Consider the following 16146-nt stretch of genomic DNA (forward strand, 5'->3'; position numbering starts at 1 on the left):
CAAGAGTGTTTCTGGCAAGGCAATGGGTCTTCGTACCATTGGACCATTCCGGAGGCCGAATTTTGACGTTTGAAGGTGTTTCGGATGTTTTCCGGTGATCGCGACACAATTAGCTACGAATACCAAATTATGTTTGGATATGGTAATCTCTTGTTTTTCGCGGTTGGAAGCACGTGCAAGGTGAATAAACTGGTCCAGATATCAAGTGGGACCCACATTGAATGATCCCTTGAGTTTTGAAAAAACGATATATGCGATTGCATGATATATACTAACGCATGCGATCATACCAGCACTAATGCACCGGATCCCATCAGAACTCCGCAGTTAAGCGTGCTTGGGCGAGAGTAGTACTAGGATGGGTGACCTCCCGGGAAGTTCTCGTGTTGCATCCCTCCCTCTTTTTTTTTTTTTTTTTTTTGGTTGTTGCGTAAGACTATATATTACAAACATAACGTCGTAACTTTTACATCGTGAGGAACCACGCGACCCATAATACCTTTTCGGAAAGCCCCAAGAGTGTTTCTGGCAAGGCAATGGGTCTTCGTACCATTGGACCATTCCGGAGGCCGAATTTTGACGTTTGAAGGTGTTTCGGATGTTTTCCGGTGATCGCGACACAATTAGCTACGAATACCAAATTATGTTTGGATATGGTAATCTCTTGTTTTTCGCGGTTGGAAGCACGTCCAAGGTGAATAATCCGGTCCACATATCAAGTGGGACCCACATTGAATGATCCATTGAGTTCTCGAAAAAGGATATATGCGATTGCATGGTATATACTGACGGATGCGATCATACCAGCACTAATGCACCGGATCCCATCAGAACTCCGCAGTTAAGCGTGTTTGGGCGAGATTAGTACTAGGATGGGTGACTTCCCTGGAAGTCCTCGTGTTGCATCCCTCCCTCTTTTTTTTTTTTTTTTTTTGCGTAAGACTATAAAGTCCAAACAGAACGTCGTAACTTTCACACCGTGAGGAACCACGCGACTCATAATACATTTTTGAAAAGCCCCAAGAGAGTTTCTGGCAAGGCAATGGGTCTTTGTTCCATGGGACCATTTTCAGGGCTAAATTTTGACGTTTGAAGGCATTTGGAATTTTGTTTAGTGATCCCAACAATTTACGAGTCTAAAACTGTGTTTGGACATGGTTATCGCTAGTTTCTCTTGTTTGGAAGCATTTCCAAGGTGACTAAACCGGTCCACATATCAAGTGGCACCCACATTGAATGATCCCTGGAGTTTTTAAAAAAGGATATATGCAATTGTACAAACACTAATGCACTGGATCCCATCATTACTCTGCAGGTAAGCGTGCTTGGGCGAGAGTACTAGGATGGGTGTTCTTCCGGGAAGTCCTCGTGTTGCATCCCTCCCTCTTTGTTTTCTTTTTTTTTTGGTTGTTGCGCAAGACTATGTAGTACATACAGAACATCGTAACTTTCATCACACTGTAAGGAACCACGAGACCATAATACCTTTTTGGAATGCCCCAAGAGATCTTCTGGCAATGCATTGCTCTTCGTACTATTGGACCATTTTCGAGGCCAAATTTTAACGTTTGAAGGTATTTTTAATGTTTTTTTGTTATCCCAACACAATTAGTTATGGGTCCAAAACTGTGTTTGGACATAGTTACGCTTGTTTCTCAAGGTTTGAAGCACATTCAAGGTAACTAAATTGGTCCATATATCAAGTGGCACGCACATTGAATGATCTCTTGAGTTTTCGAGAAAGGATATATGTGATTTAATGGGATATACTAACGGATGCGATTATACCAGCTCTAATGCACTGAATCCCATCAGAATTCCACAGTTAAGCGTGCTTGGGCGAGACTAGTACTAGGATAGGTGACCTCCTAGGAAGTTCCTATGTTAGATCCCTCCCTCTCTTTTTTTTTTGGTTGTTTCGCAAGACTAGTATATAAAGACCATCGTAACTTTCACACCGTGAGGAACCACGCGATCCATAATACCTTTTGGAAAAGCCACAAGAGAGCTTCTGGCAAGGCAATTGTTCTCTGTACCATTGGACCATTTTCAGGGCCAAATTTTGACGTTTGAAGGCATTTCAGATATGTTTTTGTGATCCCGACATAATAAGTTACGAGGTTGGAAGAATGTCCAAGGTGACTAAACTGCTCCCACATATCAAGTGTGACCCACTTCGAATGATCCCTTGAGTTTTCAAACAAGGATATTCGCGATTGGATGGGATATACAAACGGATGCGATCATACCAGCACTAATGCACCAGATCCTATCCGAACTGTGCAGGTAAGCGTGCTTAGACATGAGTAGTACTAGGATGGGTGACCTCCCGGGAAATCCTCGTGTTGCATCCCTCCCTCTTTTTTTTTTGTGGTTGTTGCTCAAGACTCTTGTACATACATAACGTCGTAACATTCACACCGTGAGAAACCATGCGACCCATAATACCTTTTTGAAAAGCCTCATGAGAGCTTCTGGCAAGGCAATGGGTCTTTGTTCCATTGGACAATTTTGAGGGACAAATTTTGACGTTTGAAGGCATTTGGAATGTTTTTTTGTGATCCCAACACAATTAGTTACGAGTCCAAAACTGTGTTTGGACATGGTTATCGCTTGTGTCTCCAGGTTGGAAGCACGTCCAAGGTAACTAAACCGGTCCACATATCAAGTGGCACCCACATTGAATGATCCCTTGAATTTTCAAAAGAAAAGATATATCTGATTGCATGGGATATACTAATGATATGATCATACCACCACTAATGCACGGGATCCCATCAGAATTCCGCAGTGAAGTGTGTTTGGGCGACAATAGTGCTAGGATGGGTGACCTCTCGGGAAGCCTTTGTGTTGCATCTTTCCCTCTTTTTTTTGTAATGGTTGTTGTGGAAGATTAAAGTACATATAGAACGTCGTGACTTTCACACCGTGAAAAACTACGCGATCCATAATACTTTTTTGAAAAGCCCTAAGAGAGCTTCTGGGAAGACAATTGATCTACGTACCATTGGACCATTTTTGAGACAAATTTTTTGTGATCACGACACAGTTAGTTAAGGGTTTGAGTTCGTTTTTTTATTAGAGAAAATAGAGTGACGTCTTTGTTTATAATCTTTTTTTCTTTTTTCATTTTTCTTATCTCCACAATGAAATCTTCATCTTTTCATATAGGTTAACGTTTTTTTGTTTCTAATATCACTTTTAACCATTAACCATTTTAAGATATGATATTTATTCTTTTATAGTTCACATATATCATACTCAAGCGTTGATATTCCCTAGCTTTTCCAATTCTTTTCCGAAAGTTTATTAGCAAGATGGGGAAGTAAGCAATATTTTTTAACTTTCATCTTGAGAGAGAGAATTTTTGCTATATATGATTTATATCTCATAATATTTTAGTCCAACTCGTTGAAATTTTTTGTTGACAAAATCTCCGAAATTTTGATCCGAACATAACTGAATAACTGAATTGGTCGACATCCATTACTTATAGTGATATATTTGTAAATATATTTTTAAAAATAAAATTTTCTTGATTGATGTTGTGATCAATATAAATATAATTTATATGCTCTAAAAAATTTACATAACTATTACTTTATAGTTAATAAAATGATATTAAAAGTAATAAAATGTACTTTCTGACTTAGAAATTGTATTAATTTAACATCAAACTTTAGAAATTGTATTAATACGTGTGGAAAATAGTGTTTGGTTGAATTTTATTAATTTACGTCAAGTTAGGATGGGTGTTGGTTTACATGTGTAATTTTCCTGTTTGCCTAGAATCAATTTTCATTTTTGTATCCAAAGAAATAAGACTTGAAAAAAAACACTTAATACAGTATATGCTGTGTTGACAATAGTTTATACACACACATTTGGACGCGAATCATTTTCTCTGTGGCTAACGTACACACGGATAGATAATTAAAAGTTAAACCAACCATTCTACTCGTTTGTTTTAAAGAAACCACAATTGCATCGGTATTTCTTATCGATTCCAGCTGTCCCTTATTTTTCTTCTAAAATACCAAACAAGAGCGACGAAATGTGGCAAAGAGTAAAAACCCAAACCCATCGATTTCAATCCAACTTACTTTGATTTCCATTACACACAAAAGTCACAAAGCAGGAAATAAAAGAAAACGAAAAACAAATAATGTCTCAAATTCCAGCATATTTCCACCAATCATGCAAATGTTCTTGGTTAAAACTCCTAGAAGCATATAAAAGGTCATCATCATCACCTTTTATCAAATCACTTAGCCATCATAATCTTGACGAACTCCTCATAGTTAATCTGACCATCTCCATCAACATCAGCCTCACGGATCATCTCTTCAACTTCTTCATCAGTTAGCTTCTCCCCAAGATTGGTCATCACATGGCGTAGCTCAGCAGCGGAGATGAAACCGTTCTGGTCCTTGTCGAAAACTCTGAATGCTTCTTTTAGTTCTTCCTCTGAGTCAGTGTCTTTCATCTTCTTAGCCATCAGGTTCAGAAACTCGGGAAAGTCGATGGTGCCGTTTCCATCTGCATCAACCTCGTTGATCATGTCTTGGAGCTCAGCCTCTGTTGGGTTCTGTCCTAGTGAACGCATAACTGTACCCAGTTCTTTGGTTGTGATGCAACCTGTGTGACAACAAATGAAAGGAGATTACAATTTATAACCAAGGATGAAGCAATGATAGATACAAAAAGCACATGAATCAGATTTGCCTACCACTTAGAATATATGAGATAACTAATCTACACAAAATGGCACTTTTTAAGCTTCAAAAGTGCAGGATACAGCCATGAGACAATTAAAGATTAGTTTCCAAACAATTTACTAATTCGTTTAACATCAAACTCCTAGCTCAGGACTTTGAAACTTTGAAACCTAACAACAGGCCAGGAGACAGGATAAAAAGATTCATCAAAACTTCTATAACCATGAGAAATAATCAAGACACAATGGAACCAAGGGTGACGCAATTATGTCAAAGTCAAAAGCAAATGAACTTAACAAACAACTCAACTCATGTATACTTTTGAAGAATGATGAGACAAAGAATCATTTCCAAACAATTTATGATTTCAATCTCCTAGATGAGAGAGCACAAACCCTTAATCAATTAGCCTAACAAACAACTCAGATATCAGAGAACAATCTGAACATCAAGACCTTGAAACCTATCAAGACGAAACAAACATCAAAGCTTCTAAAGATTCGAAATCACACATATGAAAAAAAAAAAAGTAACAGATTCGTGATCAATAAAGAGAAACCTAGAAGAAACATACAACCAAACACCAAAACGTATGAGACGGAAAAAAAAAAGAAACTCAGATCCAAGCTACCAAATCAACAAAAGCATGACGAGAACAGGGAGAAGACTGAAACGATCTAATCGTAGACGAAAAAGCAAAACTACTCGGTCAAAGATCAAAAACACAAGAAACGAGAAGGACGAATAAGTCAATAACACAAAATCTAAAGCGGTTCGCGACTCAGAGAGGACGAGATATACACCGTTCTAAAGCATCGATCGAAAGCGAAAATGGCGAGATCTAGGAAAATCAGAAAAATTGAGGGGAAAAAAAAGGGAAAGAGATTGACTAACCATCGCCATCTTTGTCGAAGAGGCTAAAAGCTTCCTTGAATTCGGAGATCTGTTCGTCAGTGAGTTGATCCGCCATAGCTTCTTCGAGAAATCGTCTTTCTTCTTTTTTTTTGGGTTGATGAAATGTTCAGAGTCGTCTCTCTCTTTGGAAACTGTTACCAAGACAAAAAAAAATATATATATATCTAAACAAAACAACAAAAGAATAATACGAAAAAGATGAATAATGATTTTCATTGCTTTTTCGGGTCTCTAATGGGCCAAAAACATTTTGGAGCTCGATAGAATACTAATTAGACCCTTCAAAATTAGGCCCATGGTCCCTTTCGAATACCATTCTCTAAAATTAAATTCTTGTTATTAAATTAAAAAAAAAATTATACTTAGTTAATCATTCTTTAAAATATTAAACTAGTTCAAAAAATATATAATTATTCTAGATATTTAATCTAAGGGATTATTCTGGATATTTAATTTAAGATCAATTCTCATAAAAAATTAAATACCACAAAAATAGGTTCTTCTAAATAACCATTGTTCATTTAATTTTTCAAAAATACTATTATATTAGGTACTAACATGTGTTGTAGCACAGGACAAAATATTTTTATATAAATTTTAAATTCATAAAGTGATTAAGAATTATATTAACCCAAGCGCTATAGCATATGTACGTTATTTTTTATGTCAATTAAAAAAATTTAAGCTTAGACGTATTTACTTTGGAACGGGGAATACGTTCCATATCGTCATATCCCCTTATATCTCAACTCATCCCCTCTTGTCCCGTCATATCCCGTTTCATCTCGTCTCGTCTTGACTCGTCTCATCTCGTATCTATCATAATTTATTTTGTCTTATGTTCGTTCTCGTTTAAATAATTATCCGTTAAACAATGTTTATTGAAAGAGATTGGGTAAAAAATTTAGATGGGATACCAAAGTTCTCTGTTGATTTTTTTTCTTAGTTAGCTGAAAGTATCTAAAAATATAATTTTCAAAACTATATAATTGGTTTCAAAAATACCAAAATTTTCAAAGTGGTCATTCGAAAGTGGTTAATTACCTGTCACAAAATCAATCCTTAACCAAATTAGTGAAAGCTTGAAATTTGAATTTACCTATATTTTTTATTTCTTACTTTTCTCTAAAATTTCTGTCCCTTTTTTTCAAAAAATATCGTTCAGTATATTGTTTTTCATTATTTAAATTACCTGTTTCAGTTTATATAGATTTATTTCTTGTCTTAATACCATAAATAGACTGGACTTTTTCTCAAAATTTAATTATTGTTTTTTAAAGTATATGTACTTAATTAGTAAATTAAATTACTTCAAAAACACTGGTAAAACATATATTCAATCAAATAAACTATTTTAGGTCGTAAAATTTTTATTGTATAATATTAGTATTTTCCATAAAAATTAGTTAGCCACTCTTTTAGGATGTTGTCAATATTTTGGTGTATATGTATCATACCACCACCCCTACTAAAAATAAACATGATCATCATCTTCAACACATGGAAAATATACCAATTTTTGCAATCCATCAGTACTAATCAAGCACATCACGTGTTTGTTGAAAATGTTAAAGTCATTTTGTTACGGTGTCTTAAATCTCGTCCAGTCCCATCCCAATCCATCATCCCATTAGAAATTTTATATCCTATAACCATTCTCTTTTAAATAATTACCTATATAATATTGCTATTAATAAATTTTGGCTAAAAAATTTAGAAAAAATACATTTATTCTCCATTTGAATGTTTAATTTATATAGTTAGTATAAATTATAATTTTTAAAAACTCTAAAAATATTTTCAAAAATACCCAAAATTGTCAAAGTACCGATCTCAAATTAGTTCTTTACACGTCACATACTAAAGTTTTTTTTTAAATCGTTTATGTACACTGTTTTCTATTATACAAAGTACCCATTTTTGTCTCACATCAACTATTTCATATCGTAATACCATAAATAGACTTGAATGTTAATTATAATTTAATTTACATGTTATGATATGAAATTATGTGCATAAAATTAATATATTTCCGATGATATTAAGAGTATATTTATATATATATAATTATATTATGACTAAAGATTTTCATTCCGTCTTTTAATTCAATTTCACTTAAAATTATTTAATGTTTTTTGGATCTGTGGTTAATAAATAAAGTTATCTAAAATAAAATTCAAATGATAGATGTTCACCAAACAAATAACTATTAAAATGAAAGTGTGATACAATTTCTTTTTTTGGCCACTCTTTTAGGGTGCTGTCAATATTTTGGTGTGTAAGTAGAATACCACAACCCGTACCCGAAAATAAACATGAACATCTTCTTCAGCACCTGGAAAATATACAATTTTTTGCAATTTATCCATACTAATCAAGCATAGTCTGTGTTTGTTGAAAATGTTAAAGTAATTTTGTTATGAATGTTAAATCTCGTTCAGTCTCATCCCATCCTATACTGTCCCAATCCATACCATTATAAATTTTATGTCCCATAACCATTTTCTTTTAAATAATTGCCCATATAATAATTTAGTTAATAAATTTTGGCTAAGAAATTTAGAGAAAATACATTTATTCTCCATTTGATTTTTTAAATTTATATAGTTAGTATAAATTAAAATTTTTAAGTAATTTACATGTCACATACTAAATTTTTTTTAAAATCTTTTAAGTGCAATGTTTTCTATTATACAAATTACTCATTTATGTCTCACATCCACTATTTCTCATCGTAATACCATAAATAGACTGGAATTTTAATCATAATTTAATTTACATGTTCTGATATGTAATTATGTGCATAAACATTAATATATTTCCAATGATATTAAGAATTTATTTATATATAAAAAAAAATCTTATGATTAAAGATTTTCATTCCGTCTTTTGATTCGATTTCAGTTGAAATTATTTAGTGTTTTTTGGATCTTTGGTTAGTAGTTAAAGTTATCTAAAATAAATTCAAATGATAGATGTTCTCCAAACAAATCCCTACTATTAGAATGAAAGTGTGATCCAATTTTTTTTTTTTTCTGTCAAAAACAAAATTAATATAATGAACTATGACTGCTTGTATATTAAAAAAAGTCTGTAATTTTAGAAAATGTATTTGCTTATAATTTTTTCAATGAAGTTCATCAAAGTTAGAGATAAAAAGCTGGTATTTGTTTAACTCATGCTTTAGATGGAAAAAAATACCTTAAAAATCCATTCCAACTAAATAAGAGAGGATTGTATTAATCAAATACATAATTGGATGGATAAACCCATTTCTGTTTTCATCAATGACATCAAAAGCTTGCTTCACTTCCTCCAAGCTTGGCTAGCACTACGGAAATGTATTGTTTTTGAAGTCCCTCGCTTCCTGGATCGGCAAAAAGTCATAAGCTGCTCATCACCTACATATTCTCTTAAAAGACCATCATCATCAACATTGAGATAATCTTCGGAAATGATAAACTAAAAGAATAATCTACATTCTTTTTTTGTGGTGTGTCTTACTTAGATATCGGCAAGCACCATGTGGAAACTGGAAAGTGTCTCTTTTTCGAGGTCTGAAGCACCCTCACTTAACATCATTGAGGAATGACACTGTTTGAGCCATTGGTAGAAAAAGACACTGAGAGAGTTTACATAGAAATGAGGTAATTGCTTGGTGAGTTAGAATGTTAAGTGAAACTTGATATTTGTAGAGAAACTTAGATGATGTCTATGGTTATGACTTAATCGATTTTAATAATCTTGGGGACCAAGTCGAGTAGCTAAGATATGGAAAACAGAAAACGATACTTAATTGAAATCTAAATGAATTTTTAGGGAAGATTAGGGTATTGAGAAGTAACGATATAGGTAAGATTTTAAATAATAAAAAGTGTACGTGCTCAACAAAACAATTGAACAAAAATCCCTAATGTATAGAAAAATGTATACCCCTCACTTTCTCCTGCAGGTTCAGTCTCGACCAATTATCATACATTGTCATTTGTGTTGAAAATTGAGTACAAAAGCAAGAAAGCAAAGAACATAATAAATTCAATATTTGTTGCATGTGCCAACAGAAACAGGTTACAGCTTAGACTGGTATTGTATGTCGAAGATGTAATGATGGATAGATAGATAGATTCATACCAGCTTGGTTTGGGAAGAGTGCTCAACTTGCCTTCACCAGGAGTGGTGATGAAATCTCTTTACTCCTAGATTTGTCTTCATGATCAGTCCAAGCTCCTCTGTTTAACTTCATCGAACATTCACATGCAATGACATATCTTGTAACGTTTAAACGGATGAACTAACCCAATCACCCATGAGTAAATTCTGCAAATATGTGTTACTATAGTTAAATTCTCAATACCATATCGATACTCGATATTACTTTAATAAACGACCAATACCAATCATGAAATCATATAAACTAAAACCATTGTACTATTGTAAACAATGAAAACAATAAACATTTTCAATAGTGGAGTTGAGAATTCAACTTATGGAAGGAGTGGACAAAAGCAAAGCATTGTTTTTCCTGATTTTAAAATGCACAAGTACAAAGTAAATCCTCTAAAATCAATTATCACTCATATTCTAGGAAACAGAACATGCAACTTACACAATAAAAATTCTGCAAATTATTTAAATAAAAAACATGCAATCTATAATTTAGCTAAACCAAACATATACCGATATGTGTAGTATCATGGGGCCATGGGCAACCGCCGAGAACGCAAACACGACCGCATAAGGGTCGAGCATGGAGCTACAACATGGGAGAACTACATCTTCAATCACCATATAGTACAAATCACATCAAAAGATTCATTGATAATAAGCAAGTCTATCACCAAAATTAGCTTAGACCAATGTACATCATGCAACTATAAATTACCAAACATGAACTCAATGCAATAGAAAGCAAAGTATAGCTATTGTTCATAGCTCCCAGTTTTAGTCTGCAAATTTTAGGTGCAATTGTCATATCCCTGAGAAAGAACCTTCTGCAATTGAATCCTAACAAAAAACAAACAAACACTGCAAAATACTCAATTCCAAATACAAAATCCGGAATTTTTAAGCATTACACATATGGAACCTTAAGAATTTCCCAATGAAGTCATCGGTGGAGAGTGTATTGCTAGCAACCTTAAGATCTTTAAAGCCCTTCAAGCAAAGTAAACATAAACTTCTCTTGGAAAACATCGTTCTTTCCACCATCTGAGAACAAACCCATCGAACATATTCATATTGATTAGTAAAACTTCGAGCCCTTTGAGAATTGAAAAATCTTAACTTTGTCCAAAAAAACCGCAATTTTAATGGATATGAAACAAATCATATGAATAGAAGAAGAGCTAATAAGAATGACCTATGCAAGTTCTGGTAAGGTATCTTGCGCCGTTATACTCAAAACGACATACGGATCTTGCCTTGAAAACCATTCGGTGTCTTTCAATTTTTGGCACCCAACAACTGAAAAAATATCAAAAGAATCTGAGAAATATTTTTTTGACAAAAGAAAAGTTAACACCTTTATGCGATCAAAGCAGAAAAAGAACATTCAAAGGTTTTACAAATTAGGTTGTAGAATATTAGGGACTCTAATAAAGAACATAAAAATTAGGGAAAAGGTACAAACGGATATGATGGAAGTGGATCAACGGTCATGATTAAAGAAAAGGATCCGAATCAATATAACCGGGTCATGTAACCCGCATCTTTATCCGTTTCCGAACTGTGGAAATTTTCATTTTTACCTTTTTTTTTTAAATGAATTAATTTGGTCTTAATTCCAATAGCATACCCTTATAATTTTTTATAAAATAAAAGTTTATTAGTTAAACGACTTTACAAATAATAGTAGGAATTTTTTGATAAAAATACCACAAAACTGAAACTTATAAATTTTTAACATTCAAAACTAAACCCTAAATCATACACACTAAACCCTAACCCTGAAAACTATACTCTAAATCTAAAATAGTCAACCCAAACCTAAAAAATCAAGTGACATTTGTAGAAAATGATACTTCCATGGTAACTTTAAAAAAAATTAACTACTAATAGTTTTTTTTGGGAAAATAACCTGAAATTGTGGTATTTTCAAGATTCCTCTTAATGGGCTTCAAATTCTTTATTAAATTAAATGTTTTAACTAGTAATCGATTATCTAAAATATTGACAGAAAGGAAAACTCTACAATAGTATTTTTGATTATACAGTTTAAATTGTTGTTTTTTTTTTGTATGAATATTAAATTTTATTCATCAAAATGGCTCCCTTTTTACATTATATGCATCCTTGTTCTTAGAATAAACCAGAAGAAAACATAATCATAATTGAATTCTAACCTAGCTAGACCAACTCTAGAAACCTCGTTTTGCAAACCACTCTCACAAAGCATCCACCACTTTTCCGTTACTCTGCGTTGAACAGTTTAAATTCATAATTCATTTTAAAATATCAAACTAAAATTATACAACTGAAATTCGTAATTAATTTTTAAATTACTTATTGTATCAAAATTAATCATTATCTTGTCTACATTTTGACTAAATCAAAATAAATCTAGAAAAATATTATCGCGTTTTTATTGTAAACTCCTTTTATTTATTTCTACATGAACACAATATTTGATTTGGTTAACACGGAAATATTAGAATCCTAACATATTTTGTTAAGTATTACTCGTTTATAATATGGGATAGTGTCGGATAATACGATTTATATTGTCCCGATCATCAATTCATTGCTAGGCCTATTCATTGCTAAACAAACTTATTAGGTTTGGGTAGTTCGATCCAAAACCAATAAAATCCTACACTTATGTGTCTAAAAACCAATAAAATAAACCTAGCACAACTTAAAAACACATTCCAAAATTCAGAAGAGAACCAAATAAACTATAAATAATAATAAAAAAACAAGGAAGAGACTAACAAACTTACTAAAGAGACACGACACAACCCAAACGAGGAAGCTCCTGATAAGGTCAAAGGAACATCCCAACCATACACGAACACTGGCTGACGGAGGTTTTGGAAACTTTCTATTTCCGATAAGTAGATTCCATCTTCCCTAGCTTCCCATACGTTTCCATTGTCAACTTTAAACATTTGGTGATGCTTGAAGTTAGGTCCTTGCCATAGATGACACCAGAAGAACTTCTCATAATCACAATCAACCAACAAATTGTAGGATCCTGTTGGATGCACCCTATGGTATCCCATATCTTGGTCCGTGGATTTGCAATGGACTATGAGATCGTTTTTCTTGTGAAGTAAGTTTCTGATCCATGTTGATTGTGGGTATGAGTATGATAATGCTGTGTTACTCATCGTGGTAAGGCCAAAGGCGAAAGCAAAAAGGAGAAACGATAGTCGATTCGTCGATATCATCTCTGTTTGTTTAACTAGTGATATAGAAGAATGTTGGAAGGTTTAGTTTTATTCTCACTATTTATTTATAATAAGAAACTAGTCGTCATAGTCCCAAAGGTAATAAACAATAACTAACTTTAGCGTTATGACTTATCTGAGAACTGAGTTGCAATTTTTTTTAGTCTAGTCCTTGAGCCTTAATAGCAAATTTATTTTATTGTTAGTTAGTTTTTTTCTCGACCATTGTAAATTGTTGAGGCAAAAATCAGTAAGTGTAATTTTCTGCTCGATAAAATAATTCCTTATATTTATTTTTACATGGATATATACAAATATTTGAGTTGGTTAACTCGGATATATATTAGAATCCTATTTGATTTAAGATCCGCAACATATGGTTTTTGTTTTGCTTTTTTCTTTTGTAACACTAAAAAATTGTTTTATTAAGATTTACTATTTTTTCTTCTTTTTATATTCACCTGATCGATCTAAACGAACCTGTTAGGGATTTGATTCCTTCTTGTCCCTTAGATGATTCACAAACAACAAGAACACAAGCTTTGGTAACCCAGTTCACGGCCGCTGCCGCTACATCTGGGGAGAGACTATCCTCTCAACATCCACTCATGACTATCGGAAAACACCTCTGATGTGGTTTTACATTGAGATCTCTCACACCCACCGATAACATCCCTATCGGTTTAACAATGAATAGAAGAAGAATAAGAGAAGAAAAGAAGAGAACCCATAGACATCCAAGAAGAACTCTATCACTCTCACCAAGCTCTCTCTGTCTAACTCTCTTTCTCTCTCTCTAGAATCGTTTACTGAGAAGATAAGACCATGATTATCCGTAGTATATTAGAAGGGGAGTTCTTAAAATTTTTATGAATTAATTATGTACCGTTTAGAATATAAGAATCTCTCTTAAATAAAATTATCTCTTTTATTGATAGGTTTTTATTTTGGGTCTCTTAATTTTTAAAATTTAAAAATTTTAAATAGAATAGAAGTGGTATAAATGTGTAAACATTTATGATTTTATAAAATTAGAAAATATTGCATTTTAATTAATTTTCAAACATACAAAACATAATAAAAACATTAATACATATTACAACAGAAGTGCAATTTATAAATAGAGAGAATGATTAATTTTAATACTGATTTGCTCCAAATTTTGCCCAAATATTCTCAACCAAATCATCTTTATGTTTATGGCTATGCTCTCTTGGATGTATCAAACTAATACTCTCGTACATACATTTCCAAGCATACAATAAACAGGAGTTAGATTTTAAGATTGTTGTTAAACGTATTTGCTACAAACGTGGATGACGCTTACAATTGAGCTTCTTCTCTTTATCAGTGCATCTTGATTCATCAAATTACTTAACTCGTTTAACAATCTGTTTTCGTCTTTAGCAATTATAAAGAAATGAAGATATGAAGATAAGATCAATCAAAATACTTATCATTGCCAAATATCAAATTGTCCAACACCTTTAAAAAAACCAAAACCAAGAAAATCTCCCCTTAAACACGCCTCCTAATGATGATCGTCTTTATTCTGATGCTCCAGGAGCAATTGTTCCAACTCTTCCCTGCGTCTGGCTATCTCCTGCAACAACAGTCAATGATTTAGAAGCCATTTGAGGAATATGATAATGGTAATGATGCAGAGTATAGAAACTACATGATACAGGAACCAGAGCTAACTGCAGTTGATGAAGGGTATCGTCAAAAACAGGGGTTCTCCCTCCACCATTAATGATCTTGGTGGAAAAGGAGGTCCTGGGATCGCTTATGGTAGATACAGATGTTCTGGATATCCCTCCTAGATTGGTGAACAAAAACCTCAAGCACACAAACGAAACTGTCTGAACTAAAACAAAACAAACAGACCTTTTGGTGTTGGTTTATATTCTCTAGGTAACTAACAAAAGAACACTCATTCAAACACAGAAAACAGAATTTACTAAGTGAGTCAAATCAAATCTCTGGCGAATCATAGAAATTTAAAATGCTGCAATCAAAAAAAGACTGCTAAGCACTCCTCATTAGTCATCAAGCTGGTCACCAATACTGAAAACAAGTAAAAGACCAGTCAATATTACACTACACATACCTATGATCTATCCATAGAGAATATAGGAACTGGTAAACGAAACTCTGGTAATTAGAATGACAGAAAAGAGTCATACTAGCTGCAGTGCCGATAGTCCAGACCCAAAAGATCTTCAAACCAGGACTCTTCTCTCTCCCCATTTCCCCTAGCATCATCACAAATTCATTCCAGACCTTTTAGCAGCACCAAACTAAAAACCCAATTATAACAAGGTTTTAGAATAAACAAGAAGAAGCACTCAATCTAGCTGGTGGTTTTCGAAACTAAACAAAGTTCACTTAGTAATCAACCATTGCGAAACAAGATCAATCTGCAGTAAGCTAAAGGTGATCTAAACGAGTTATGCATAAACACCTTCCACCTAAAACTGAATGATTAAGATATATATACACATAGTCGAAGTCAGATTACGAAAAATCTTGTATCACACTGTAATCCCAACACATAAGAGCCTCAAGAACTCTCAGATTTCAGAAACGAAACTGGTTACAACTAATTGCTGTTTCAAAACCCTTGATTAGAAGAAACCCTGAACCCTAAACACATAAGAGCCTCAAGAACTCTCCGATTCCAATCTCGTCCGATTCCATCTCCAACGATTCCGACCGATTCAATCTCCTCGGATTGAGAGGTTCGCAAGAGAGAGCAAGAGAAAGAACACCGATCGGGCCAAAAAAAATATTTGTTCTCAGTAAAACTCTTTATCCAACCATGCGCTGACACGTAACCGCTTCTTATATGAAAACAGAGTATGCTATATAAGAGGAGCTCTTCTTTTTTTTTTTTTTTTTCTGATTTAGTTTTTCTCCTACTTTTTCTTAAAACCCCTCTTAAAACCTCTCTAACGACTCGAAGCATCTAGAGACGCTCCACTCTTCCTTTGTAGCCAAAACAAAAGGGCCAGCTCTAAAGGCTTCTGTTATGGGCCTAAGAGGAATACAAGACACAGGCCCACACTTCACAGAACCTTTTATTCTAGGTTAGGGTTGTTCGATCCAAAACCAACAAAATCCAA

General features: G+C 33.5%; 2 protein-coding genes, 1 long non-coding RNA gene, 2 other non-coding genes and 1 pseudogene across 7 annotated transcripts; 3 read left to right on the forward strand and 3 right to left on the reverse strand.

Moving 5' to 3' along the window:
* Positions 1-276: 276 nt before the first annotated feature.
* On the forward strand, positions 277-395 carry LOC147937168 (5S ribosomal RNA). The gene has a single exon (XR_015569344.1). It is a non-coding gene; the product is annotated as a 5S ribosomal RNA (ribosomal RNA).
* A 395-nt stretch (positions 396-790) lies between these two features.
* On the forward strand, positions 791-909 carry LOC147937169 (5S ribosomal RNA). Its single transcript, XR_015569632.1, has one exon. It is a non-coding gene; the product is annotated as a 5S ribosomal RNA (ribosomal RNA).
* A 1326-nt stretch (positions 910-2235) lies between these two features.
* LOC147937170 (5S ribosomal RNA) lies at positions 2236-2354 on the forward strand (annotated as a pseudogene).
* A 1717-nt stretch (positions 2355-4071) lies between these two features.
* Positions 4072-5819, reverse strand: LOC104719448 (calmodulin-1). Its single transcript, XM_010437385.2, has 2 exons — positions 5613-5819; positions 4072-4638 (listed from the first exon to the last, which is right to left on the reverse strand). Exons 1-2 carry the CDS (start codon positions 5686-5688, stop codon positions 4265-4267), a joined length of 450 nt encoding a protein of 149 aa, XP_010435687.1. The 5' UTR covers positions 5689-5819; the 3' UTR covers positions 4072-4264.
* Positions 5820-8799: 2980 nt separating this feature from the next.
* On the reverse strand, positions 8800-11209 carry LOC147937171 (uncharacterized). Of its 3 annotated transcripts, XR_015568355.1 has the most exons (5): positions 10993-11209; positions 10311-10841; positions 9765-9950; positions 9138-9227; positions 8800-9034 (listed from the first exon to the last, which is right to left on the reverse strand). It is a non-coding gene; the product is annotated as an uncharacterized LOC147937171 (long non-coding RNA). The 3 variants fall into 3 exon arrangements; XR_015568354.1 differs by lacking the exons at positions 8800-9034; positions 9138-9227 and having other exon boundaries at positions 9530-9950; XR_015568356.1 differs by lacking the exons at positions 8800-9034; positions 9138-9227 and having other exon boundaries at positions 9530-9950; positions 10720-10841; positions 10993-11197.
* Positions 11210-12016: 807 nt separating this feature from the next.
* Positions 12017-12961, reverse strand: LOC147937172 (S-protein homolog 26-like). The gene is made up of 2 exons (XM_087468695.1): positions 12572-12961; positions 12017-12046 (listed from the first exon to the last, which is right to left on the reverse strand). Exons 1-2 carry the CDS (start codon positions 12959-12961, stop codon positions 12017-12019), a joined length of 420 nt encoding a protein of 139 aa, XP_087324821.1.
* Positions 12962-16146: the final 3185 nt, after the last annotated feature.

This window comes from Camelina sativa, chromosome 10 (assembly GCF_030686135.1).
Source record: "Camelina sativa cultivar CO46 ecotype springtype chromosome 10, ASM3068613v1".
Lineage (NCBI taxonomy): Eukaryota > Viridiplantae > Streptophyta > Magnoliopsida > Brassicales > Brassicaceae > Camelina > Camelina sativa.

Bases quoted from the DNA above. Each gene is read 5' to 3' on its own strand.
- LOC104719448 (XM_010437385.2), bottom strand. From the start codon at position 5,688: ATGGCGGATCAACTCACTGACGAACAGATCTCCGAATTCAAGGAAGCT. The intron at 4,639-5,612 runs GTTAGTCAATCT...GTTGTCACACAG, and splicing joins CTTCGACAAAGATGGCGATG to GTTGCATCACAACCAAAGAA.
- LOC147937172 (XM_087468695.1), bottom strand. From the start codon at position 12,961: ATGAGTAACACAGCATTATCATACTCATACCCACAATCAACATGGATC. The intron at 12,047-12,571 runs GTAAGTTTGTTA...TGTTCAACGCAG, and splicing joins GGTTGTGTCGTGTCTCTTTA to AGTAACGGAAAAGTGGTGGA.